Source organism: Dryas octopetala, chromosome 6 (assembly GCF_963921425.1).
Source record: "Dryas octopetala chromosome 6, drDryOcto1.1, whole genome shotgun sequence".
NCBI classification, from domain to species: Eukaryota; Viridiplantae; Streptophyta; class Magnoliopsida; order Rosales; family Rosaceae; genus Dryas; species Dryas octopetala.
The window spans coordinates 5137856-5165352 of record NC_141371.1 but is presented as its reverse complement, the minus strand read 5'-3'; the positions used below and the strand labels follow the sequence as shown (position 1 = coordinate 5165352).

Sequence of the window (27497 nt, the reverse complement as noted above, 5' to 3'; positions counted from 1 at the left end):
TATGCAAATTAAACGAGCTAGAGAGGGAGAGAAAGTACAGAATACTCGTCTCTGTATGTGGAAAGTAAGAAGTGGATGATGTGATGGGAAGTTCTTTCTTAGCTGGTTAGGATAAGCCCGTGAACTATATCTAAACAAATAATGTTTGGCTTCTTACATGTCATTAGTCATATCTGAACTATGTGTCAAATTGGTTTGAATGAAAATTAGTCATTAAAAGAAGAAAAATTAAATTAATATGTAAGGAGTTAAGTATTTTTCTTAACAATATATTCAACCCTTATTGTAAGGACCTAAGGTCTCTTTCTAAAGTGTTAGTTAAAGTTGGCTTTTAAACTCTTAGGCCTAATTGAGTACCTTAATTCTCTGAAGCACATTACCGATGTGGAATTCGGGATATCACACTTATTATATATCTAGATTCTTTGTTTGTTTTTAAAGTGGTTATATTTATTTCACTTTCTATTTTAAACATGTATTATAAATCTAAGAATTATTATAGGATAAGTGACGTACTTTTATTATTAATGCTAAATCAAATCATAAAAATGCACTTTTTAAATTTGTGATATACGATTATGAATGAAAACCAAACAAAAATGAACAGGTAGAAACAAAAAGAGTAGAGAACTTAAGGGCCCGTTTGATATTCAACTCAAATTATTTTTTTTTCAAAAATTAAGATTTTATTTTTTAAATGTGAGTTTTCAAAATTAATTTTTTAAATTTTAAAAATAATTACAGTTAATAAAGAAGAAAGTGTAAAAAAAATGATGTAAAAGGCATGTTTTTTAATTTTTTTTCTAAAAATTGATTTTGAAAATGATCTACCAAAAACGTTTTTTTTTACTAAAACTTTTTTTTTTTTTTTTTGAAAAAGAAAAAAAAAGTTTTTAAATAAAACACTAAACAGGCGCTAACTATTTCCCTTATAAATAATTGATCATGCGGACTAGTATCAACGCTACAGTATATTCTCATTATTTATGTTTTTTATTTCTTTTTGATCAGAACATAATTATGATTACGTTCATGCACCAATGTGCAAGTGTGCAACTAATCATTGGCATTCTAATAATTAAATCGTGATTACCAAAATATGTTGGAAGCACCAAAGACCAGGAATAGTGGGGAGTTAGCATCTTGTCAAAAGCACAATTAAGCAACACCATCATTCATGTATTTTGTGGAAAAGTTGTTGATCTTTTTTCTTTGGCCTTTGTCGTCTTGTGCCAGCTCTCGATCTCACCTAGTAAGTTTAAAAGATTTAGATCCTCTCTCTCTCAATTGGCTCTACAGGTTGATGATCGAGATGAGAAGACTGAAGAGTACAAGACAGAAAAGGACTATATTCGATAAATAATCTTCTTTCTTTCTACTCATTATATACTTTGAAGATGAATAATTCGTACTGACTCACATCATATTTATTGACCGCATCTTTTATATTGATGAAATTTATTTCTAGCTACATATTTTGTAAAAGGATCAGTTTTGCTCGACAATCAGCTCACATGAATTGTTATTGTGTGTAGAGTTCATTTGAAACTCATATATATATACACATTCACAATTGATAATGTACATTGTACACAAACATATTTCGAAAACATGTGGTGTAAGAGATATAAATAATAATATGATTAGTAAATATTGAACAAACAATCAAGAATATTTTTTTTTTTCTAGTTAGGAAAGAAGAGATCGAATTTAAATGGATTGTGAATAAATCTATTGTCATTTCAATTGAGATACCCAATAATTACATTAAGAAATTTTGCTATGTTGTCAATAGCTAATTATGCACCTAATTAAGTGAGGTTAGTGGGTGTTATTGTAATTTCATTAGATAGCATACGTGATGGGATTGGGTGGCCAAAAATAACTGGCCCTACCCAAAATCCATGGTTAAAAACACTTCCTGCTCAGATTCATGAATGTCAGAATATGGGTCAACTGTTTAGCTATCATGCTCAAATCTGTAATATCTTCATGTCATCCTAAGGAGTAGGCCGGCCTCCATTGTTTTCTTCTGGTTTTATTAGTTAGGAATAGGATCTAATGAGCTAAAGACAGGTGGGTTTGACTAGGCATAGGACTATTGTCAATGTCATATCCATCAAATTAGTCCAGGCAACAAAGATATAACTAGCATATAGCCAATGACATTCAGCCATATATACATGTCCTTAATTGAGCTTGCTATTATGCTATGCATGCATATATGACTGGTTCGTTTGGTATTATTTTGTTGGCCACCGGAACCTGCTTTAAGATGTTCCATCAATGGTGGAGAAAAAGTACTTGTGATTAATTAATTTCTTAATTAGTCAAAACCCAAATGGCAGCAGGTACCAGATTACATTCTCAGTTATCGTTACCTTCAAAACTCTTATCCATCAAAAGTAGACATGTTGTGTCACTTAATTAGATTTTGATTAGATATGTCCGGGAGCACTAGATATTAAATAATATATAAAATTATATAGATGACCATCACCATGAATTAATCAATTTTTAAGAGCCAAACACATGACCTTGTAAAAACGTTTAACGAATAACTCTGCATTCTTAAACAGTTCTTTTGTCTTTTTCATTTGGGAGGACTTATAGATAGTAGAGTATTTTATCCCGCATTTATAAAAAAAAATTGGCTCTTGCCCTTCCTATTTTTTTATTCAAAACCTAAAAATTTTTAAATTTCCATTTACCCCTTTTGAGAGTACATCAAGTTGTATCCATGTTAAGAAGTAAGAACAGGGCAAGGAGTCCATGTTAAGAACAGAGCAAGGAGTCTTTTTAACCGGTAGTAGTTGTACTTTTCCTTTTGTACGTCTTTCTTTCATGGGTTAAAAAGTGTTGATTTTTTTTTTTTTTCCAAAACAGGACAAAACTGAGATTGTTAAAAAAACTATTGAAGGCAAATGAAGTAACCAAATACTATTTTCATGTTTATTGTTTAACACGAGATTACATTCATTTGGGTCAAAGGAATTGGGCGTAGTGGACTAGTGGAGTGGTCATATGGTACATTATTTCCTAGAAATTACAGGAAAAGCTTTCCTAGTCATGAAGTTAACTGTTGCTGATGTCAAAACGTGCTTTCCCAGAAGAAGCAAAAATGATAACACGTGCCACATATATGTATTTCTGTGACTATGATGTGAATATGCAATTAATACTAGGAAGAATTATATTTAGGCCATTTAATTTTATAATATACTAAATAAAGTCTTATGAATTTTTAAATTCTAACTAAAGTCCAATAATATTGTAACCATTTTATGTTATACAATATTGGTCCATTATTTTTATTTTTTTCACACGTACCACGAGTCGAGTGGTCGACGGCCATTTTCGATTGTTCGGCAGTACATTTTTACTTCTTTGTTAAGTCCTGGTTTGTTGGTTTTATATTAGGTTTTAACTATGCGCCTAAAATCTCAGAGTTAAAACATAATATGCACAAATCTCATTCTATATTCTAGGAAGGTATGAGGTTAACCCGTATCCTATACCCTCAAAAAATACATAAATAATGACATATTTATTTGATAAGACAATGATCAAAAGACTTTATTTAGAAAAAATAAGGACTTTATTTGAAAAAAAAAAAAAAAAAAAAAAGTCATATCATTTGAAAATCTAATATCAAGTACTTGTTGGTGTACTGTACTAAAAACATTTGAAATATAAGCCAAGGTAATGACAGAGAGAGGTGTTTCTTATGGCAGGGTGTGATGGTAATTTGAGATGTTTAAGGAGTCTGATTGCTGAAGCATTGGCTGTTAGAAGAAAACTAGTGTAAGCCAAGTACGAGTGATTAACACTCGTTGATTGAAATAAACCCATAATGTGAGATTTAATAATCAACCACGTAAGTAATTGTGTTTAACTATAAGCTCTTAATTTCTTTGTTATAAAGAAAATGAGGGTGCTGCTTAAGTTGAGTTTTAATTTACTTGGGAGCTTTTAAAGAAGCTTGTTAATTAATAGCAAGAATTAATTAAGCAAAATACATACTTTGCTAAATCAAAAGTTCAAAACCAAAGAAGAACTCCAACCCTTATACATAGCAACCGGCCATAGCAGCCAATGCGACTATGCAATCATTTTCTATGTACGGTGTGCTTCAAAAAATTTCACACTATGGCAACAGATTGATCTGTCTGTGTTTAGAATCAAGATCTCCTTGTTTTGTTCACCTGGAGAAGTTTCTGAGGAGATGTCAGTTTTTGACCATTAAGGCAACAACCAACAACAAGACATAACGTACTTTTATTACTCCCTAATTAATCAAAGCAGAAGATCTGCATGAGAATGCACACCTTTTCCAATCTTCCATATTTATATATCTCTGAATCTGGGTATGAACCCCAATTCCCAAAGATCTTGGCACATGACTCCCTCAGCATTATTATATATTATAAATAAGGCTTTATTACTTAAATTTTTGTAGAAAATAAGAGTGATTTGATATTTTCAAATCAGTTTTCTATTGTGTTAAAGCTCTTATACTTAACAAAAATTTAGATAAAATAAGCTTGAAATAGTACATTATAACAAATTTTTTTAGGTAATAAAATGAAATCGAGCCTAAAATTTAAATGGGTAAAATGTTAAAAAAGCCCAGTGAAAAAACATCAATGAAAACTCATGCAGCTAGCTTTATATCTATGACCAATTGGTGGTCTAATACCCAAGAAAACCATGGCTCTGCAGAGGCCCTTTCAAACTGAACAGGTCTACTTAGGAGTAATAGGGGACTGTCTGGTACTGAAATAAAGGAAAAAACAAAATAACATGCAGACTCCAACATCAATTTTTTTTTTGTGATTAAAGAATGAGTTTTTGCTGCAACATCATATGTATATCCATGTGTCCTACTTGAACAGTAGCTTCACACACTTTCTCGCCACCTCATGATTTTCCTTCTCTCATACAGTCATACATCGTCTGTATTAAAATACTGTCAACTGATCCTCAACAGATGACAAAAAAGAAAAGAAAAAAAAAAGAAAAACAGACACAAGAAACAGTGGGGAGGTAAGTTCATGAATCCAACCTCACACCCCCACCTCTATATAAACCCTTCTCACTCCTTCACCACCTCAAGTCACACTCACACTCACACACCCAAAATCAAAACCAATCCCAATTCCAAACAAAGCTTAAGCCCACAACAACACAAAAATGCCTTGTTCTTCTTCTGTCAGCATAGTCTCCAAATGCACGGTTTATCCGAAACAAAAATCCACCATCCATTCCCTCAAGTTGTCCGTCTCTGACCTTCCGATGCTTTCCTGCCAGTACATTCAAAAGGGGGTTCTGTTCAATTCCCCGCCTTACTCCATCGCCGACCTTCTCATTTCCCTTAAGCACTCTCTCTCCCTCGCACTTACCCACTTTCCCGCCCTCGCCGGCCGGTTCCAGACCGATTCCGACGGCCACGTCCACATCGTCTGCAACGACGCGGGCCTCGAATTCATCCATGCCAGAGCCAAAAACTTCTCCATCGACGGCATCCTGGTCCCCAATTCCGACGTCCCCCTTTGCTTCAAGGAGTTCTTCGCCTTCGACCGGACCTTGAGCTACTCCGGCCACTTCAAGCCCCTGGCCGCCGTCCAGGTCACTGAGCTCGCCGACGGAGTGTTTATTGGATGCACCGTCAACCACTCCGTCGCTGACGGCACTTCCTTCTGGCACTTCTTCAACACCTTCGCCGAGATTCACAGAGGCGCCAAGAAAATCTCAAAATCTCCCGACTTTTCCCGCGACACCGTCTTCAACTCGCCGGCGGTGCTTCGGGTCCCAGACGGCGGCCCTAAGGCTACCTTCTCCGGCAACGAGCCGCTGCGAGAGAGAATATTCCATTTCAGCAGAGAAGCGATTCTGAAGCTGAAATACAGAGCCAATAACAGTAACAGTACTACTCTGACTAAAACGACGCCGCACAACGGTATTTCCGAATCGGCCGAGATTCTCGGGAAGCAATGCAACGACAGCTGGAAATTAGCCGTGCGCCGAGAAAATGGCGCGAAAATCACGAACCGTGAGGCGGAGATTTCGTCGTTTCAGTCGCTGAGCGCGCAGCTCTGGCGTTCGGTGACACGTGTGAGGAATCTAGCCGAGTCCAAGACGACGACGTTTCGGATGGCCGTGAACTGTCGCCACCGGCTGGAGCCGAAGATGGACTCGCACTACTTCGGAAACGCAATACAGAGCATCCCAACCGTCGCTTCAGTAGGCGAGCTTTTATCTCGAGATCTGCGCTGGTGTGCTGATCTGCTTCATAAGAACGTGGTCGCGCACGGGGATGATACAGTGCGGCGCGGCGTAGAGGATTGGGAGCGGGAGCCGAGGTTGTTCCCTCTGGGGAACTTCGACGGTGCATCAATCACGATGGGGAGCTCTCCCAGATTTCCGATGTACAACAATGATTTCGGGTGGGACCGACCTCTGGCGGTACGGAGCGGTAAGGCCAACAAATTCGACGGTAAGATTTCAGCCTTTCCGGGACGAGATGGAAACGGGAGCATTGATCTTGAGGTTGTCTTGGCTCCCGAGACGATGGCGGGGCTGGAGGTGGATACCGAGTTCATGCAGTACGTATCGGATTCCGGTGTTCTGTGAGCGTACCGGTTTACAGCTGAGTCAGTCCGAGTGGGGACCTCTCATTCACTCACTTGCCGTTATTGTTTAAATTACCGTTATTTGGGTGGGGATCAGTACCTGTTGATCGTTGAAGTGGTCAAAACTTTTGATGGGCCTGATGGGTTTGAGGAACTGATTTGGACGGTTGTGATGAGACGTTGAAACAACGACATTTTGTCGAGTAGCGTGTGCTGTGTACTATATTAGATTAGGATTTAAAATTTAAATATCAGCTTAATTCAGTTTGCACGTGAAGAAATTTGCGAATTTCTTATTCTAATAATCCAATGCCTAATTGGATTGGCACTTTAATTTTCTTCCATTTTGTCTCTTTTTGATATTAAAATCTATCTCTTGAATGACAAATCAACTCATGTTCTTATTAAAGATAAGTTTTTCTTTTAATAATGATGTGAAATACTGCAAAATGAAAGGTAAGTTTTTCTTTTAATAATGATGAGAAATACTACAAAATGAAAGGAAAGTTTTTCTTTTTAACAATGATGAGAAATACTGCAAAATGAAAGGTAAGTTTTTCTTTTTAACAATGATGAGAAATATGCAAAATGAAGAGAGTAGAATCTCATCAAAATATAATTCCAGTCTTGTGCTTGTCAAAACAGAGGTGCCGCAGTATTATACAGCAACAAGTTTTGGTGGCAAATAGTAAACTTTTTTTTGTTGGAGTGGTAAAATCGCACAGATTCTATAGTCTGGCTGTTACTTACTGGAAATGTAATTGAATTGGGTTTGTTTTGCTTGGGTCTGAAATGATGGATAAAGAGGGCCTGATGTTGATGTTGTCCATGTATAGTGTGTGAGACATCATGTCACAATGGCCCCCCAAATCGACCAAATCAGAGTGATCTCAACCTCGACCACTCAAATCCCAAATGCCAAACTTTTTCATGGGGCACACCACAGCAGTGCACTGAGAAAAGCCTCGAAGAGATGCACTTTTTATTGCAGTGGCCAGTGCGGCAGGTGTGCTTCAGAAAAATGCTCCCAAGTCCCAACCATCCAAGTGCGATGTAAAGATTTATCAAACATCCTATAATATCCCAACTCATGGTCTTACATTCTTGATAGGAAGTTGGCTAAATAAGGTCTGTGACTGAGAGCTTTGATTATGAAAGGGATGTTATTAGCTTAGTCTACATTGTTTGCTCATTCAACCACCCAATGAGAACGACCTCAAACATCCAAATGCAATCCCATGTGTGACGTGCTTGGTATGGGGGATGCACCGGGATGATTTTTAGATGCATGATCCATGGACCATGGACCATGGCCCTGCCTATAGACCATATACATTGCGACCAGGTCAGTATCAACTTCCATGAGCAATGGTTGGAGACAAGTAAACCAGTGTTTCCTTTCAACTGGACAAAACTCATTTGCATAGTTGCATGCATGTGAACGAAAAGAAACAGTACATTCGTTGGACATTCAACCATGTTTGACTGGTCCTGAAGTAGCTTATATCAATGCGTGAAACAGATGAGGTACATGTGGAATGCATAGCAACATTAACCTTACATTTGAACCACAGAAACAAACATGGTACTTAGGACAACATTAGATGCACATATCACACATTGGTTGTTCATTCTGAAGAAAATTACAAATGTGATAGTTACTTGTGAGAGTAACGGTACCAATGTAGTTTTGTGTATATACAAGTGTGCACGTGTCAGTTTTCGCACAAGAAACACAAATGACTACAGATTTATGGTCCAGTATATACAACAACAAATGAATCATTGCAATTATCACAAAGTACATCCAACAAGAACTTCTTTGAAACCCAAAGCAAGTCTACAGACCAGTTATCAGTGTGCTGAACGCAGTAGGACCTAATCACCTGTACTTAATTTCTGATTGGGTAGATGGAAAAATGCGTTTCATCAGCCATTGCAAAGGTCTCAGAAATTGTGCTCTCTTCTTCCTCCAAAACCAAATGGCAGCATTGTATTGTTCATTTCGTATTACACGAGTGGCTGCTTTCCAATCGTACTTTTCCATTTCTACACGTGCTGCTTTGCCCACTGTTTCCCTTAATTCCTTGTCATGCAACAGAGGCTGCAATTTGCTTAAGCAGTCATCAAGATCCCCGGGATTATAGAGAAAGCCAGTTTTCCCCTCCTGATCTGCCGGAATTATATCTGGGATTCCACCAGCACGAACTCCCACTACAGGAATACCTGAAGACATGGCCTCCAATACAACAAGCCCAAGTGTCTCTGATTCTGAAGGCATCACAAAAACGTCCCCGCTGGCATATGCCTGAGATAGCTCTTCACCTCCTAACATACCTGTAAATACCACAGGCATGCCAGAGAACATCTTTTCCAGCTCCTCCCTGCCAAAGTAAAAGCCATAAAAATAAATGAGTGCAAGTGATTTTAAAGTTTATCTAAACTCGGCAGAAAGTAAATTTCATTCTCTTTGAGAAAGGAAAATGCATTTTTTTTCCTTTCCACCAGAAGGTTAACTCCAATAATATTCTGCTGGATCATTTTGTATGAGCTCTGTTGTACAATCTGTACACATAGGTTACACATAAGAATTCTGGAAGTTCATTATGTGCCAGAGTAATACCTGTACGGTCCATCTCCAATAAAAGCAATCCGTGCTTCTGGAAGCCTATCCATGACACTGTTAAATTGAAATGGTTTATATGTTAAAGGCTGCAAAGTATACAAATACTTACAAAAGCATGGTATGACAACATATACAACATCCAAGTTATTAGACATCACCTGGATGTTGTCATTAGACATATGACAACATCCAGGTTATGTGCATGTAGTGCAGAGGAGAATACATGCACATATGACAACATCCAAGTCATTAGCTTATAAATTATTTTCATCGTCTAATTAGACATATAAAATCTGTTTTGGTAGTTACTGAGGTCATTCTAATGTTGTAAATTGACAAGTAACACAAAAATGAAAGCCCATCAATTATTTGGGGAGGGGGAACAAAAAAGAGAAAAAGAAAGAAGAAAGGTTTCAAAATGGAAGACTTTCCAAGTGCTTTAATGCCCTTAGTTGGGTTAAAAGCCTTACACTACTTCCTTTTTCAATAAAAAGAAATGACTCCTATTGATTTCCAATTTGTAAGAGTGAAGCACACTACCTTTTGAGAAAATCCAAACTCTTCTCCACTCCAAGTCTTCCAACATGAACAATTAAAGGTTTCTCAGGTTCACCATCACTGTTCAGGAATCAGGACAGCATATACGAATTAAGAAAAATTCCAACTCCATGGGAAAGTGAAAGACACAAATTGACAAAAAAGGTGCTACCTCAGTCTTAAACGCATTTCATGAGAACGGAAGCGGGGATGGAAGCTTTCAGAATCAACACCCTTATTCCAAAGGCGGATTGTATTAGCTGGAAATAAGCAATAAAAAAAGGAGGTTAATTCAAAAGTAGTGCTGGATGGACACATTTTTTTCTGTTCAGTCAAGAATTTCAGCAAAGGGAGTCTAGGATTGAGACATCAAATGAATCTACTATATTGACAGGAAAATACAGAACCAGGAAAAAAAAAAATTAAAGGTAGGGTACAAAAAAATGAGTCAAAGCACTACTGTTAAAAATCAGAATTTATATTCACCTGCTGCCACCCTAGCTTCTAGGAGATCCCTACTGATTGCAGCTGATGGCACTAGTGTGAGGTCAGCAGCTCTGTGCAGAAATTCTGATAAGAGAAACTAAAATGTTAAAAACATGCTCTAGTATCCATATGATTATAAGAGGCTAGAAAGGACAGGTTACATACTTATAACCAACCACATGGGTTTCACCAGCCAACTGAAGGTGTATCTTGGGATATATCTGCATACCAAAAGAGACAAAGGCTCAGCCCTAAGCACCACTAATTATATGATTTGTTTTTTTTTTTTTTTGTTAAGTAGTTATATGATACGCTGAGAACTTGGAATAAATCATAGAATTAAACTCACACGGGCACATGAGTGTGATAAGACATCACAATGGGGACAGATAATAACTTGGCGATAATGAGAGCACCGAAAACCTACAATACAGTAAGCAAGTGTAAGCCATCTTTTGATTTCTTTGTTCTTACTTTTTTCTCAATAATAAATAAATCATAATCAATCGACCATCTACCATCTACCTAGAAAAGAATAAGGAGGAATTAAATACTTGCCATGATTCCAGGTGAGGATGCATGTATAATGTCAGGCTTGAAATGAGCAACCTCTGAAATTATTCTAGGACTAAGTGCAAGGGAAAGGGGCACCTTCTGATACCAGGGGAAGGGAAAGCTGAGAATAAAAATGGAAAAGAAAAGACAAAAGAAGAGGGAGAAATAAGTAATTAGGAAAAAAGATGTTTTGCATTCTTTTAGTCAAACTATTGTCTTAAACTCTTATGCATTAAACTACTAGAAATTAAAACACTATAGCTACCTTCGGGATCCAATCAATTTTGCTCCATAAAATTCCTTGGGCACTCCTTCATGTGTTGTCACAACCATCACCTATACCATGAATCAGTAAGCAAATATGTCAATTTTTATGTAAAAGACATATTTGGAATTAAAGAAAATCTTATAATCATAAAGTTTAAATAATCCAAGTAACTGCCAATTTAGCCAGGAAGCACTAATGCAAGAATGAGCATTCAAGTTCAATCAAGTTCTAGTTTGTTAAGCTTCATAAATTTGCAATGAGCACAAGTTATACTTGCAGGATCTAAAATTAAAAGGTTCAATTATGGGCAACCAAAGTCAATATAAATACAAGACCATGGAGATATGAAGAATTTACCTCATCCCCCATTTCACGTAAGTACCTAATGAAATTCTGGAACCGATTTTTATACCCGGACACATATCTGCAAAATAAACAGAAAAAAAAAATACTTTCAATAGACAACCACTTTGTATTTCATATCAGCAGGATATTTAACAGAGTATAAATCACAAATAATCAGCCTAAAGCTCAAAATATGTTTCTATGTGTGTTAATCTTTTTTCTGCACTATAAATTAAGAGCAACCAAGGCTGAGATATACATAATTGTACAGTGCATTATTTTAGTTAGATTCTTCAAAACCTTAGTGCAGTTGGAACTTGGATCAACCTTAAAGAAAATTATTTTTCCAACTCATAAATTTCCAAAGGACCAGTAACTCAAAAAAAATCATACAGCCTATCGATCATTGTGAAGTACTAAATATTGGAAACCAAGCAATCATTAATATCACAACCAAAGCCAAAAAATACAAGATGCCTCGTATATTCAACACATTTACCAACAAGCTCCAGAAGATGCAACAGACACAATTGTAGCAAAAGCTGAATCACAAAATTGTTTCATTCAGCAAATAACTACTAGGAAAACACAAGATAAAATCAGGACGATAACATTCATAGTTATAGCAGCTAAATAAGCCTTAACCTGCCAGTAGTAGAAAGTACACCCTCATCTACACCCAATAAGCTTACAAATAGAAATCAAATCAAGATCCCACGTATGATGGCCAAAACACGAACCAACCAATATTGAACAAATAAAATCCACACTTGAATGCAAATCGACAAAACTAGTTAATTACTCGTTGAACAACGACCCCAATGAACACCAATGACATTCCAGAATTGGGAAAACCACCAGCAAGATAGCAGCTGGCATGGCACACTAGATTGCCATTGAGAAGGCAAGAGCCAATAAATCATCACATACGCCATAAATTAAACTGAACTGCCAGATAAACCAGCAGAAAAAGTCATGGTATTAACACTTAATTTGATATTAATGAAAATGAACAAAAAACCCAATTGTAGCTAAAGCTAATGGCTAGTTGTTGTGTAGCCTAAAAAGGAACCACAAATGTCTTATTGCACACTGTCATAGTCAGTTCATCAAACGCAATGTTAGCTATAGTTAAACCAGGTTAGATCTAAACTCAATGCCAATGACAGAACCTAAAGTCGTAAAAACGTAAGACAGCAAATAAACCATTTTGATAAGATGGGTATCTCAAAATTGAAGATGTAGTGAAATTAAGTGCACGGCAAAGTTGTTTACAAAAAGTCAAAGAAGCAAAACGCAGAGACTCACGCAAAGGGAGAAGGCTCAACAAAGAGAGCAATGCGACGAGGTTTTGAGTTGCTCTCCGATTCAACAAAAGGAGGAGGACCCTCTTCCTCTTCTTCTTGCCCGACCTCTGTAATAGTCATATTGCTGGCTTTGAGCTCAAGTTTTCTACTTCCGCTCACACCCTTTGGCCTCTGACAGTAACACAAGCGAGCTCCTTGACCAAAAGGGCTATTGGGTTTTGTTCTTGAGGATGATTGATGGGTTGGGAATCCGAGGAAAACCCGAGCTGAAGAATGAGAAAAGGCAGCAGAAGAAAAAGAAAGAGATGATGTGGTGGAAGTGGCTGTGGCTATGGAAAAAGAGGGAGGAGAGAGAGAGGGATTTATAGAGAGAGAAGCAGAGGTGACCATGATTGAGTGTAGTGTAATATAAAGAGGTGGGAGAAGTTCAAGGGGCTTTTGTTAGAAAAAAATTGTGGGATATATTTGATTGATTAATATCGAAAAGTGGGTGCATGTGTGAATTATTTGCAAGGAATCTAGAGGACCTGGAACGACTTTGGCAATGGATATTCTCTCATAAGCAGGTATCGAATGGAAGCTCTCTCAGTATATGCTTCCCCAATTCCTTATTGGTTTGAGAGTTGAGAAGTTGAGTTTGGTTACTTGCTTCTTCTTCTTCCTTTCTTAATCCTTGTTTTTTACACACGCTCTTGGGTCAATTTCTTGCATACCCAATCTTTACATAATTCGACAATTGAAAAAAGAAAGAAAAAATTATCTTGGCAGAATTCGATTTATTAGGAAGAAGAAATTTTAATAAATTAAGGAATAGCCTAGTTTTAATCGGCACATAGTTTACTCTTTTTTTCAAGTGATAAGAAAGGAAACTAATCTGTTATGGTGTATCATGACTCATGAGCATTATTTTACAATTACGTGTATGTATTACAATGATTTTATTTAAGGTGCTTTCTTGCAATCCAATTAAGTTTTCGACAATCTAGTAACGTATTTTGATATAAAACATATATAAAATAAAAAAAATGTTAAGAGAAGTCTTTGTGGTTAGTCTAAATTCTAGAAAGAATAAAATAATTGATTAAAATTATGTTGCGTTTAGAATTGGATTTATTAGTATTTTTGTGCATTAGAGAAGACCTCTTATCAGTTATATTTTTGTGATAAATTCATTTAAACTAAAAATATATATAATATCATGGGAATGAGAATGAAACCGGTAAAAACACAGTTTAGGATCCCACCTCCATCGACCATATATAACAGTGAAACACAACCACCACCATGTTTAGACAAATCCCTATCGTGTCAGTATCAGTGAGACTAGCCTATATAGTGCCAAAACATCCCCACCCATATTCTTTTTCTCTTACCAATTTTCAGATTTACTAATTTACATTACTATATTTATGAGAAGAAATGTTAAAAGCATTCAAAACCATCTTGGATCTGTTGTCTTTTACACTTTTGCTTTGGGCTGCTGAGAATTTGGCAAAAATGGTCGCATGCATGGTTGGGAGTCGGGACCCGGCATTATACAAGTGGCATTTTCTTGATGGTTTGATGCTCTGTCCCTCCCCCACTACTCATTTGGTTCTCATTATTGAGATAATATTAGCAAAAAAAAAAAAACTCATATTATATCTATTGTCGTAATTGAAGATATAATATTCTCTTTGTTCCGATTAAGGATTTTAAATTTTTTTTGGCTTGATTAAGGGTTTTTTGTCAAAAAATACCAATTGAGGGGTTAAAATGTCTTTTTACCCAAAAAATTATAAAAAATAAAAATAATTATAAAAATAAAACTAAATAAAACTTTTTTTTTTAAAATCCACAAATCCTCCCTTCTCCGGTCAGCCCCCGCACTGCCACGCCAAGCCCAACACCCTCCTCACTTATCTTTTCCCTTCCCCTGACTCCCACAACTTCGAAATCCCAAAATGCCAAATTTGTCATCGGGTTCAGAAGTAGAAGCGGCCCAACGGTACCGTATCAGATACGCCTTCCCAACGAACAAGGAGCAGAGCTTCATCCAACCCTCCCTGGTGGAGCATGCGAAGCAAAGAGGGATCGATCTAGTCTTGGTGGACCCCACCAAGGCCGACTTGAGCCACCAAGGCCTCTTCCATTGCATCATCCATAAGCTCTACGGCCATCCCTGGAACCAAGAATTGAAGGAATACTCTTCCACCCACCTAGACACTTTGATTCCCGACTAGGGATGACCATTTGACCCAGTGGGCAGATACTCACAAAACCAAACTCATTTAAGTGAAAAATTTATCAAATCCATACCCACGTAACCCACCCCATAGTATAATGGGTATTACCCTTACCTGCCCCACCAAAGTAATGGGTTACCCAAACCCAACCCAAAAACCCATCATTCATGTTTTTTTTTTTTGTCCTGATTTCAGTTCTTTTTTTTTTTTTTAAGATCAGCTCTTACAGTACATAGTTTTTGTTTTTTTTGCCATTCTTACAATACATAATTACATACTTACATATTATTATGAACAATTACAATTATATAACGTATCTCTCTCTCTTCTCTCTCTGCTCCCTACTTCTTATTTTTTTGGCCAGGCTTCGCTCCCTACTTCAATTATGTTGCAATATATCAAATATTGCAACAGTTTAATTGATCCATTAGTTTTCGACCAAAAAAAAAAATTTGATCAATTAATTTACGTTTTTTTAGTTTAATTGATCCATTTGTTTTTTCTGTTTTCCTTTTTTTTTTTTCCTTCATTAGTTTAATTGCAATTTAAATTTAAATTTCAGGTTCATTATACTTGAATTTAATGATATACAAAAAAAAAAATTTTAAATAGAGGGTTTGGGTAAACCACGGGTATTATCCATACCCGCCCATTTTTTATACGAGTATTAACATGTATACCCATACCCACACTACCCTAATAGAGTAGGTACCCGCAAGCACCCAAACCCATGGGTAAAATGGCCATACCTATTCCCGACCCACCTGACTACATTGCTCGCCTCCACAACCGGGTCTCTATGCTCGACGTCGTCAACTCTTTCCAGACCACCAATTATCAAGTGGTGGTTCCTAAATAGCTGGTGCTTCAAAAGAATCAAGAGGATAAGGACGATGAGTTGGGTGCTGATCAGAGAAGGAAGGAGGTGTGGGTGGGGAGGGTTGGGCCAGAGTGTGGTGAGGCTGGGGCTGGGTGTGGCGAGGTTGGGCCTGGGGTAGGGTGGGGTTGAGCTGGGGTCTGGGTATAGGGGACAGATGGGTCGGGGTTGGGGGGAAGCTGGGTAGGTGGGCAGAGAGAAAGAAAGGAGAGGCAGAGAGATGAAAAAGAAAGTAAGGCAGAGAGATGAGGAGTTAATTACACTTACACCCCCTGAGGTTTATCGTCTTTTCACATACACCCCATGGGGTTTCAATAATTACACATACACCCCCCGAGGTTTCAAAATTGTTGCATATAACCCCCTATAGTGAGACAAAAAATGATGAGAAATTATGCAAAAAGGCATACTAAGGGATAAAATGACCTAATAAGATTACTCAAGATGTAAGGTTCAACCTCAATACAAATATTTTCTTTTTTGTTTATTTATTTTTTTCTCTTGTAGGGGGTTATATGCAATAGTTTTGAAACCTCAGGGGGTGTATGTGTAATTATTGAAACCCCAGGGGGTGTATGTGAAAAGACGATAAACCTCAGGGGGTGTAAGTGTAATTAACTCGAGAGATGAGAGGGGCGTGGGAAGGTTTGTGGATTTTTTTTTTAGTTTTATTTATTATTTTTTTAATAATTAGTTTTATTTTTAAATGAATTTTTATAATGACTTATTTTTTATAATTATTTAAGTAAAAAGACTTTTTGCCCCTTGAAACTGGTATTTTTGACTAAAAATCCTTAATTGAGCTAAATAGAAAGTTTGGAATCCTTAATTGGAACAAATTAAATGTGGCATTCTCATCCGTGACTAGAGATATAGTTAGAGTACTTTTACTAAAATTATTCCTTCATTAATTATCCTGTTGAATATGAGATCGAGAAACTCGCATCAAAATAAATGAATCATAAATAATTGTGCATTTGAACCTATATCATTTACAATTTAATTCATATTCATATAAATACTTTCATATTTTCAAATCCCTTGTTAACAATGATATTTTAATAACCTAATCCTAGTCAATGTGCAATAAACGGAAGAGCTTCAGATATATCCTTAGAATTATAACATATTCTTTTGCATATCCTTTTTATGGTTTATTCTATTATCCATGTGGGTCGCACCCAAATAATGTAATATTGGTCCAACTTCCATAGAATCGTTAATTTTTTTTTTTTTGGGTGCATATAGAAACGTTATTTTTATTAAGTGGTGTTAGTCATTATTACAAACATAACTTGTTTAATTACGTAATGAGATATGCTGGTATCGAAATCCATTAGGATTTAATAGAAGAAGTTTCACATGCATACAAATTGCTTGAAAGCAATGTGCCAATGTCAACTCAGTTTTGGATGTTTCGGTCTGGCAACTCGCAAGGCTTTCCTCTTGGGTGAAGAAAACAACGATTGAATTAATTATGAAATGAGCTCTTAAGGTCATGCCTGCAATTTTGATGAATATAAATATCAACTTGAGAGGACCATGTGGGAATACATATTGAGTTGTAAGAATGATTCTTGGTAACAAATCAATTACATGTTGCATATTTTCTGTCTGCAGCAAATTAACATGAAAATTAAGACTAATGTAGATTTTGTTTGCTGATTGTTGTTATTTTGGAAACAAACGCAAGGTTTTATTGAAAGTGTAAAAATTTCTCTCTTTTGAAGACTTCTACACAGCTTAAAATATACAGTGAAAGAAAATGTGAGTAGTAATTTAGTTCTCTTACCCAGAATGAAAATGGACATGAGATTGGAGCCCATATATTATTAGACTATGCCCAGCCCATCAAAGCATGAAATGTTAAGGATCAGCCCAACATAAATGGGCCACTTAATTTGTGGTCCAACTATTGCATCAGGCTATCAGCAGCAGCATCTTTATAGTCCAGTTTTGAATGGACCACCGTAGTCAGCCCAGATTCCTTTGTTCCATCTAAATGCATTAAGTGACTGAGAAGACTATCCAACGGCAAGTGATGAGAAGAGCTTCCTGTCACGGGAATGCCAAGTAAGTAATTTGACCTAGTGTCACAATCCAATGAAGAAGAGATACATGTGCTCTCCCTTTGATCATACCAACTAAAATTAGTTAAGTTAGTAATTTATTGAATTGTGAGACAATACCAAGTATTTCATCTTCATTAGATTGTGATAACAAATCAAATTGCTAACTTGACATCCCATGACAGAGAACGTCAAGGGATTCAAAGGAGACTTGGAACTTTGAACCCAGACTTTGACATGTTTGATTTTACAAATGGCATCACCAATTCACCATGAAGATGAACCCAATATTAATGATGTTTCCTTGTATTGTAAACAATGGAATGAGTTCTTGAGTCTTAGACTGAATATGCAATCCACATATTGGGAACTGGGAACTTTTTTTTATCACCTAGTCAAAAGAAGTACAGATTCTTCGACAGGAATTTTTTCCTCTGCCAAAGAGGTTAAAAAGAAGAGAAAAGAAAATAAAGTTCCCTAATATTCACGCCAAACCCAAATCTCTTCTACCTCCTCCATATTCAAACAGATTCTCTTTCTCTCTCTCAAAAACAATGGGCCATGATCTCTTGAATTGTGATATTAAACAGAATCGAGATGGACAACCGTAGGGAATGGTAGGGTAGGCCCTGCAGAGTGCAGAGAGCACCTAAAAAGCAATGCTGAGATGAGAAGAGTATCAAGTGGTTGTCTCTATTGCTCCCTCCTTTAAAACCTCTCACTCTTGTCTTCCTCTTACTTGCGGCTCCACCACTTGAATCTTTCCTTTTTGACCAAAACCCATTTCCCATTTTCTTGATCCCTTCACAATCTCCCCTAGTAATTAGTACATTCAATTTTCCTGCTGTTCATACCTTGCCCACCATTAATGCCAGCTGATTGCGAATAATTAGCAGCTCATGAGTTTTGATATAGTTAAACCAATTTCAGAGGCAGGCCTGCACAAAGAGCGGCTTAATCTATTTTAATTAATTTAGCTTACATCACATACGCAATGTGCGTGGCTCATGCAGATGCAGGCTTATATATATGAAAGCAGTGACTGCGTCAACCAAACGCTTATTGGTTTGTCTTGCAGTCCGTCAAACCCAGCATATGCTTTTAACACAAACACACTACTATAGTACTCTTTATCATTTTCAGTTCCAGCCAGAACCCCCATTCCTCTCTTTTTCTTTTTCATTCTGTCTATCCTCTTTTTCCTTTTCTCTCTTTTCCTCAATATCATTAATCTCTTCATATATAAATACTCCCCATAACCAAACCCAACTGTCTTCTCTGCTCACAAATTTTCCTCAACCTATCTTCCATAACTTGGTGTCGTTTTTGGCTTATAACCCTTATAGCACCGCCTTCTCTCTCTCTCTCTCTCTAAAACTATGTCACGGAAAGCTTGCAAGAGGGTGAGTTTCAGTCCTGATGTGAATGAAAAGCCAACATACCCGAAACATGGTGGTGGCACCAGAGTAGGTGGAACCAGGAACAGGGTCACTGGAATTTGGGCCTTCAGGCTGCTCAAAGATACAAAAGTACTCTGCTCACCCATCAAATTTCTACGCAGCCTCAGGCCTAAGGTGGCTAGAGCCATGTGTGTTGTATCTGCAAGAAAGAGGACTTCACGGAAGGTGTCTTCATCCAACCTGACAAGGTCACGCTCTGTATCAGATCCCATCGAGTCTCATCGAGCTGAAGCTTTGGAGGACTGCATCGAGTTCTTGAATTCGGCTTCTTCTCTGCAGAGAACAAATTCAGTTACTTCAAATTCTTGTTGATTAATTAGATTTGTAGAAGAGATTAATGTTCATAAAAAGGAAAAAAATAATTTAGTGTTTATGGTTGATGCAAGAAAATTTTATATGTGACATGTAGAAAAAGATATATAATATGAGTGCAAATCACACCATCTGGATTCTGGTGTGAATTTTTTACATAATTTCTTTTAATTCTGGCTAATCCCTGAATTCATATTCAGTGTCCAACATTCTCATGTCCCTAACATACACAAATGTTTACATTTAACTATATATGTGCTGTGTTAATGCTCGACTCTCGAGCATATGGTATGGTAAGCAGATGCCATCTACATTGAAGCTCTCCTTAAAACCGTCTAACAAAGCAAAGGAAATAGTATAAATAATGCATTACAATCTAATGGGATTTTTAATGAAAAAGTAGAAGTTTAATTACACTGCTTATTCTCCAAGCTGAAACTACCTGTCGAATATTTTATCAGTACCAAACTTGATACCAAGTTAACAACTCATGGATATCGGATACTTACATTTCTCAAAATGGGCTGTGGCCCTAGAGTCCCGTGCCTCTTTTGCCTTATCAGAATTCAAAGGTTGCTGCTGTCAGGACCACAATTCTTCAACTTAATGAATATCCCACTTTATGTCTACTTTATTTCAATCTTTTGACCCAACAAAGCAGAGCAGCTCAATTTGCCCTGTAGATACCAGTGTATATAGAAGCACACAATCAGAAGCCACCTTATGATTGCGTTGCTTCCGAAGATCCGATATTCGATGAATGGTAAAGAACATACTGTCTAGTGCTGTTTGAATACTACATAACATCATTGCCAAACTCATGAAGATCATAGTTATTAGAGATTAGAGAGAATAACTCAAGATTAATCAGACATTCGTGAGACATACACACTGTTACAAAAGAGAAAAAAAAAGGATCAATAATAATTGTCTAAAAAATTGGGACATACACCCATCTATAATTCAAATTGTACAGTATCTAAAATGATCACTAATTTGTTTGATCCTGTGTATAGGAGATACAATAACTAATCAAGATTCCAAGGAAAGCTTCTCAAGCTCTGTGATGCCCTGGCTGGAAGCTTTCTTCATTTCTAGAGCTCTCTTATAAGGAGGGGCAATTGGGGGCTGTACAGGATCCAAGCTCCGGTAAGCTCCCTGGGCATCTTTAGGCAGCGGATATGATCGGTCAGAGTCATACCCACTGAGGTCACCGCAAGCTAAAAATGGAATATACACCTTGTTTGGCCCTTCCAACCACCCACTACTGCAATCTGCCATGTTAAAAGAGGTAATGACATTAATACGGCAACATAAAACCAATTTACTTAACAAAAATCCAAAAACAAAATGAAGCTGTTGCTCTTCATTTGAAGTTTGAACAGTGACTATTTGTACAAATTCATTATGCATCAAAAAGATTTCTAAGAAACCCATCAATATACTAATCTTGTGAACAAAACAGTCTCAATATATATCAATGTGGAATATTTGACATACCTAAATCATCTGCTCCTGAGGGACTTCCAACCTTTTCTAGGAGGCGATGCAGATCCTTAGGGTTGAATCCATCAGGAGGGGAATAATTCTCACAAACTGCAAATGCCTCTGTATGAAAAACAATAACAGCATTAGTTCTGACACGACAGACGCTTACCACCATGTCATGTTGTTACTAAATGCAGAATATTGTAAGAGTCATGCGCATGCTGTATGACACTTAGAAGGGGATGGGATTTGAATATAATATCACATGGAATGCAGATCATTTTGCTCCATTTCATGTGGCATTTATATATCCACAATATAAGTATATTTGAATTTCAAATTATACAAATAACCAAAAACAACCCTGTTTTTTCACACAACCACAATCCAAAATCCATTTTGTCTGAATTTTAGCTCTCAAATGACTACATGATAAATCAGAAGATACACCTTATTACTCAACAGGCCTACTAAAGTAATCTGCTAAAGAAAAAAATTGAAGTCCAATCTGTTTACCTATGCTGGAATTCCGGCTGCTTTTTGGTTTTGCAAAAGTCACTATAGGAAAAAATAATTTCAGCTGAAATAAAATGAGCAAAACAACAAGGTCATTCCATGAAACTGTGATTCTTGTCACCAAAAATAAAAAAACTGCAGAAATATATATATTTGTAACAAGTTTAATTAGGCACCCAAGTTTGGGAGCTTTAAAGCTACCTGACAGTACAGAAGACTTGTATCCTTTCCACGAAATATCTTTGCAATAAATTTACCACCTTCTTTGAGTACATGAGTAACAATTGTCAAACCCTGCAAGGAAGATCCACCAGCTGGTATCAATATAATACAAATTCCATGAAATAGTTAGTTTAGAAAGATGGAATGTGATATAGATTAACGAGCATAGCCACCATATGAATTTTTATATTCCTTGTAAAACTGGTAATTAGCATGCAAACTTATGATGATAAATTGCATCGGAAGGACTTTGTTATTATGTAAAGGAACCAGGATACATACTGCTAGTATCAGCTGGGACTGAACAAATTCATCCATGTCATGAAGGCCAGTAACTGAAAATCAGAACTTGGGTTAAAGTAAGCTTAATCAAATATCAATTATAAATGAAAACAATATAGAGGTGGACCGCTAAAACCACAAATGTTGCATACCATCCGGAGCACCATCACACACAACCAGGTCAGCCTTGCAACCATCAAAGTGTCTAATGACCTAAAGGGTTAACAAAAGTCAGAGAAAGAATGGATGACAATATACATTTATCATACTATCCACATGCTATGGTATGAAACAAACAATGTAGAAAATGTAAGCTGATGGTTACCACTTCAGCAGTTCGGGCATTTGTTATATCACCCTGCACTTGAATAACACCTTCAATTGGAGCCATGGGCTGCAAATCAATAGCTACAATAAGGGGCAGATCAGCATCATCCCTGAAATTAAGGATGAAGTACAAAGTTAAGGTCTTGCTCTTTTAGTATTCTTCTAGTAGTAGTAGTAGTAGTTGATAACTCACTTTGAATCGGATGAAAGCTTTGCTGGGAGATACAATTGCCTACTCAAAACCTAAACAAAACAACATGATAATAAATACTTGGGTCTCAATAATAATGAAGTTGGAATTGGATTTTAGTGAATAACGAGTGGAATTACACAACTGAGAAGAGGATACCTGACTCCAGCTACCAGGGGCAGCACAGAGATCGACGACACGCTTGACTCCATGAAATATATTGAACTCCTCGTCTATCTGAAGGAGCTTAAAGGCACTGCGAGCACGCCACCCTTCCTCTTTAGCTTTTCGGTAGTAGATGTCCCTCTTATCCCTTGAAGCTTTCCCCATCTCTTAGTGTAGCAACTCTGCTGGCTATTCTCAGTGCTTCTTCACCACCGCCACGACACGTTTCAGCTTCTTTGCTTTCACAGAATCAATGGAGTTGGTAATTTGCTCGAGCTCAGTGTAGAAGAACCCTAAACCCTCTCATTCATTCATTGATCTCACTCCGCATTGGGCTTTGGTTGAAGACGATATACAAAAACGACATGCCGATATCAACTTAACGACTTGTAGTTTCTTTATACCCAATAAAAATAAGGCCAAATTACATTTTAGTCCACGTTATTTGAGCTTAATTTTAATGTTGACCACGTTATTTCAATTTCTTTCATAATACTCTTTTAACTTATTAAAGTTACTAATGTTAGGATAATTGCTAGCTCTCATTACATGAAGGGGTATATTTATGCAGATTTTAAGGTTTGCTTTGGTCGTTTATTAATATGAATCTACCTTGTTGAAGGTCAATGCAAAATATTGAACTCTTGCAGATTGTCCAATTTCATGAGCTCCTTTTATTCAGTTCTTTTGATGCATTCTAATGCAGAACGCCCTTGCGTCTTACAAAAACGTGCATTTAAAGGCAAAGTCAGGGGATGTCTTTCAAGTTACAACTGATGGCAGTTCATAATTTCATATCATTACATTACAGAACATCCACCAGCGAGAGAAATATGGATAGCTTCATAAAATGGCCTTAACAATATGATGAGGTGATATTAGAACAGGCATGCAAAGTTGCAAACAATGGCCAATCGAGACATTTTATCAGGAGTCTCTACACGTTGTGTAATTAAGCATGGTACTAAATGCTAAAGAAACAGTTACTAACATCGTATAACAAATCAATGACAAAGGTATCTCAACCTGCAACTCCTGTCGATATTAAGTATACAAAATTCTCAATAAAGAGCCTCAAAAAGTAACAGATCGAATTGGCTCCCCGTTGAAAGCTTGAGCTTGTCATGGCTGAAACCCCAATTCACCAGTAAAATAATGATCTTCAGCTTCCACTGACAGACGGGACTGTTGCCGGCTTTGCATCCTCAGCTTTCTCATGTTCTTTGTTTAGCATCTGAAAACCAGATTTGAAAAACAAAAGCATAGAGAAATGTCATTCAATCTGCCACAAGGCTAGAATAGCCTTTTAAATTCCATTCAAAAGTACCATACTCTAATTCTCATTTGTTAAGAGGTGTAAAGGTGAGCACACTCTCTCATTCCCAACTCGTTTTTTATCTGACCTTTTGGGGGGTTACAAGAGTTAAAAGCAACATATCTTTTAAATTACAATCTAAAAGTATTGTATTTTTATTCTCATTCTCATTAGTTAAGAGGCAAAAACCTGAGTACACTATCCCATCCCCAAACCATATTGTCTAACCTACTGGGGGTTCACAAGGCTAATGGTTTTGTATTTTTATTTGCGTATGGAATAAAATAGCGTTAACCAAAATCTTGTTCAGGGCTACTGTTAACTATTTTTTTCTTTCTCATGTACAGCAGCGATTATCCAATGGTTGTTGGACCAACCAACTGTGTATTCCAGTGAAAAGGGACCTTAACAGGAGGTGATTGACTCCTACAGGGTGTTTCTTAAGTGGAGCTGACAGAGAGCCAAAAAGGAGGGAAAAGGAGAGATAAGGGAATCCTAACCCCTCAGAATCAAATTCAAACCTGTGTGGTGTGGATGTATGCTAGTGGCCAATAGAACAAGAGTTAGAAAAGGCATGTTACCTTGTTGTTGATCAAGTTGTGGAGGGCGATGACACTTCGTATGAGAGAAGAAAGATATATAACCAACATCATGTCATTTGTTTTTACTGCCAAAAAAAGAAAAAGAAAATATAGATTAAAAGTTTATAAAGAAAGGCAAAATTAAACAGAAGAGACCAAAATTATGAGGAACTAACTAAACACACTAGACATACCTGCAAATGCCTTGATTAACTCAGCCACATTGAGATTTGGAAGTAGATTGAACACATCCTGCAATTTCAACCAAAAAAAACATGGATGGAAACAATGAATTCACTTCATCATAATATACTTAATTTTATAATAGATAAATCTGGAAGAAAAGTAACAAAGTTGAGTATACGGGAAGAACAATACACCAAACGAGGTATAACCAAAATGAGAGAGACGTTAACATACAAATAAGTAAAGAAAAGCCTACCTGTAAATGGTAAAGTATCTCATGATTTAGTGGAAGCTTCTCATCAACAACAAGATCTAGGTAACCGCGTATTTCTCTTAACCGTGCATCCAAACCCTTTAGAGCAGTCAGTTTTCCGGTAACCTGTACATAAAGAAAGGCAAATGTGTTCCTTCAAATTCATTAAAATCAGAGATGTTTTTAACACTAATAAAGTTTTTTTTTTTTTTCAGCCGGAAACATTAATAAAGATTCAAGTCTCAAGTTTTTCACTATAGTTGAAAGTCAAATCGACCACATCCTTAAAATAATAAAATAAAATAAGACACCAAAAAAATGATTTAATGAAAGACCTCAGTTGCAAGTGTACTGATGGTTGTATCCTTCACATCCCGTAGTAAGTGTTCCACTCCTTTTGATAAATAACAAAGAACACAATTAGTAGATTAAGGATGGAAAAAAAATTACTGAAGGAAAATAAAAAAATCAACTTGCATATTCTAAGTTTTTTTAACAGGGAATATTGTTATCAAGTAAATGCAACTATTCATACTAGGACATACCAATTTCCTCAACCTCATGAGCAGCAATTTCAGAGGGCACATGAACAAAAATCTTCTGGCTTTTCTGGGTTGCATTCTGTTAACATTATCAAGCTTTAAGTTAGCTGCATTGGAGTCTATATGAAATGGCTCGTCAGAAATGTAAGAGTAACTTTGTTCCTCAACATTCAATCAGGAGACCAGCCAGATAAGGACATGTAAACGCATTGTTACCTCTTTAAGTTCCTCAACATCATAGTAGGCTTTGGTGGGTATTCCCAGCTCCTTAGGCTGAACATCAATAATGACCAAGACAGGATTTGGGGCATAGCTACATACCAACAAGCATTTGATTTTTCAGAAAAGAAAAAAGAAAGTGCAGACAACAATAATGTATTCCAACTCAACATTAACAATTAGCTATTCATTTAGTGTTTCCTACTCCCCCATCAAAACTTGTATGTTACAATATGCACAACTCCCCATCCATACATTGAACAGAATGACATAAGAGAGAAAAAGAAGCACATGTTAGACAGTTCACAGTGGAGCTACATGCACACATCTATTGATTTACATGATCTTACTTGTGGAATAAGCTGTGAATGTCAAGATCATTCTCTCTTAGTTTCGGCCCGGTACTATACCAACCTACGACGTGCTCCTTGGCTGAAATTGATCAAATATTCACATAAAGACATTACTAATAGCTCCTAGAAAAAAGGGGCAAGGGGAAGAAAAAAGGAAGAAACATCCATATTTACGCAAAAGTTAAACAGAAATCACCATTTATTCTCTTGAACATTGAGAACATTGCTTCATGGTAATTGTGGTCAAGAAACCAAATGCTAGGGTCTTTCTCATCTTCTTCAAAGGGCACTGAACATGAAAATAATTTAAACAAAATCAAACATTAAGAAACAATAATAAGTATATAATTGTGACCAAAAATTTGGAATTTTCAATTAGAACAAAATAAAGCCCAAAAGCCTAACCGCATTGGCCCCTAGCTATGCAAACCCTAACCCACTAAATCTCTCAGCCAGAAAATTAAACAATAATTCCAATTGGAATCACGAACATAGTGTCCCTTCAGATTCAACCAAAACCCAAAATACCGAAATCTCAAATGCTGCAATTAATTGAAGAAATTCGGATCTAAACCTAACGAGGAAGTAAATTGGGAGTAATGCGGTAAATATGAATTGAGGGAATTGAGATTATCGGACCTGCGTAGCTGTTGGAGACGTCGACGACGCCTTTATAGGAGCTACCGAGGAGGACGCCGACGACTCGCTTGCGAGTGTCCTTGGCGACTCGGTTGTAGTTGTCGACGATGCTGAGCAGCACCAGCGGGTGAACTATGACCTTCTCGATGGGCCTCGCTGATATTTGCTGCGTCTTTATAACGTCCATGGAGATGTTTCGATCTGGGCTCCGATGATATTATTCGGATTTCTATTCTCTCTAAAACCCTCTCAGGGAGACTAAAACCCCGAGAACAAGAAATGTTACGAGGACGCGTTCATCAACAGGCGTCAGAGTACAGTTTAAGAAGGATATAATTGTAATTTACTCTTATTTTATTCCCATTCGATAACACTTTTTCTTTTTTGGTTTCTTTCATTTCGGGAAAGAAAGAGTCGAAGTTACAGCAATTGCCAAATACGCACTTGCTTCTGTTATACGAGGAATGTTGTATATTAAGAAAGAGGAAAAGACGATGAAAAATGAATGCTTTATGAATTA

General features: G+C 36.8%; 5 protein-coding genes across 5 annotated transcripts; 2 read left to right on the top strand and 3 right to left on the bottom strand.

The window, feature by feature from the left end:
• Positions 1-4828: 4828 nt before the first annotated feature.
• LOC147281484 (HXXXD-type acyl-transferase family protein) lies at positions 4829-6977 on the top strand. The gene has a single exon (XM_086246317.1). The coding sequence runs from the start codon at positions 5194-5196 to the stop codon at positions 6631-6633; it is 1440 nt and encodes a 479-aa protein (XP_086102443.1). The 5' UTR covers positions 4829-5193; the 3' UTR covers positions 6634-6977.
• A 1260-nt stretch (positions 6978-8237) lies between these two features.
• On the bottom strand, positions 8238-13491 carry SQD2 (sulfoquinovosyldiacylglycerol 2). Its single transcript, XM_086246316.1, has 11 exons — positions 12758-13491; positions 11462-11528; positions 11102-11172; positions 10840-10957; positions 10631-10704; positions 10447-10502; positions 10282-10365; positions 9968-10055; positions 9799-9876; positions 9256-9312; positions 8238-9016 (listed from the first exon to the last, which is right to left on the bottom strand). Exons 1-11 carry the CDS (start codon positions 13144-13146, stop codon positions 8515-8517), a joined length of 1584 nt encoding a protein of 527 aa, XP_086102442.1. The 5' UTR covers positions 13147-13491; the 3' UTR covers positions 8238-8514.
• A 4962-nt stretch (positions 13492-18453) lies between these two features.
• On the top strand, positions 18454-19860 carry LOC147281482 (uncharacterized). The gene has a single exon (XM_086247253.1). The coding sequence runs from the start codon at positions 19307-19309 to the stop codon at positions 19697-19699; it is 393 nt and encodes a 130-aa protein (XP_086103379.1). The 5' UTR covers positions 18454-19306; the 3' UTR covers positions 19700-19860.
• Positions 19861-20504: 644 nt separating this feature from the next.
• On the bottom strand, positions 20505-23235 carry LOC147281481 (S-adenosyl-L-methionine-dependent methyltransferases superfamily protein). Its single transcript, XM_086247252.1, has 9 exons — positions 22884-23235; positions 22728-22777; positions 22533-22644; positions 22360-22420; positions 22208-22260; positions 21905-21997; positions 21704-21767; positions 21200-21307; positions 20505-20973 (listed from the first exon to the last, which is right to left on the bottom strand). The coding sequence occupies exons 1-9, from the start codon at positions 23052-23054 to the stop codon at positions 20732-20734; spliced, it is 954 nt and encodes a 317-aa protein (XP_086103378.1). The 5' UTR covers positions 23055-23235; the 3' UTR covers positions 20505-20731.
• Positions 23236-23767: 532 nt separating this feature from the next.
• Positions 23768-27342, bottom strand: LOC147281480 (26S proteasome non-ATPase regulatory subunit 7 homolog A-like). Its single transcript, XM_086246908.1, has 10 exons — positions 26978-27342; positions 26535-26627; positions 26336-26417; positions 25983-26079; positions 25770-25845; positions 25560-25618; positions 25228-25350; positions 24980-25037; positions 24786-24871; positions 23768-24123 (listed from the first exon to the last, which is right to left on the bottom strand). The coding sequence occupies exons 1-10, from the start codon at positions 27162-27164 to the stop codon at positions 24052-24054; spliced, it is 933 nt and encodes a 310-aa protein (XP_086103034.1). The 5' UTR covers positions 27165-27342; the 3' UTR covers positions 23768-24051.
• Between the last annotated feature and the right edge of the window lie 155 nt (positions 27343-27497).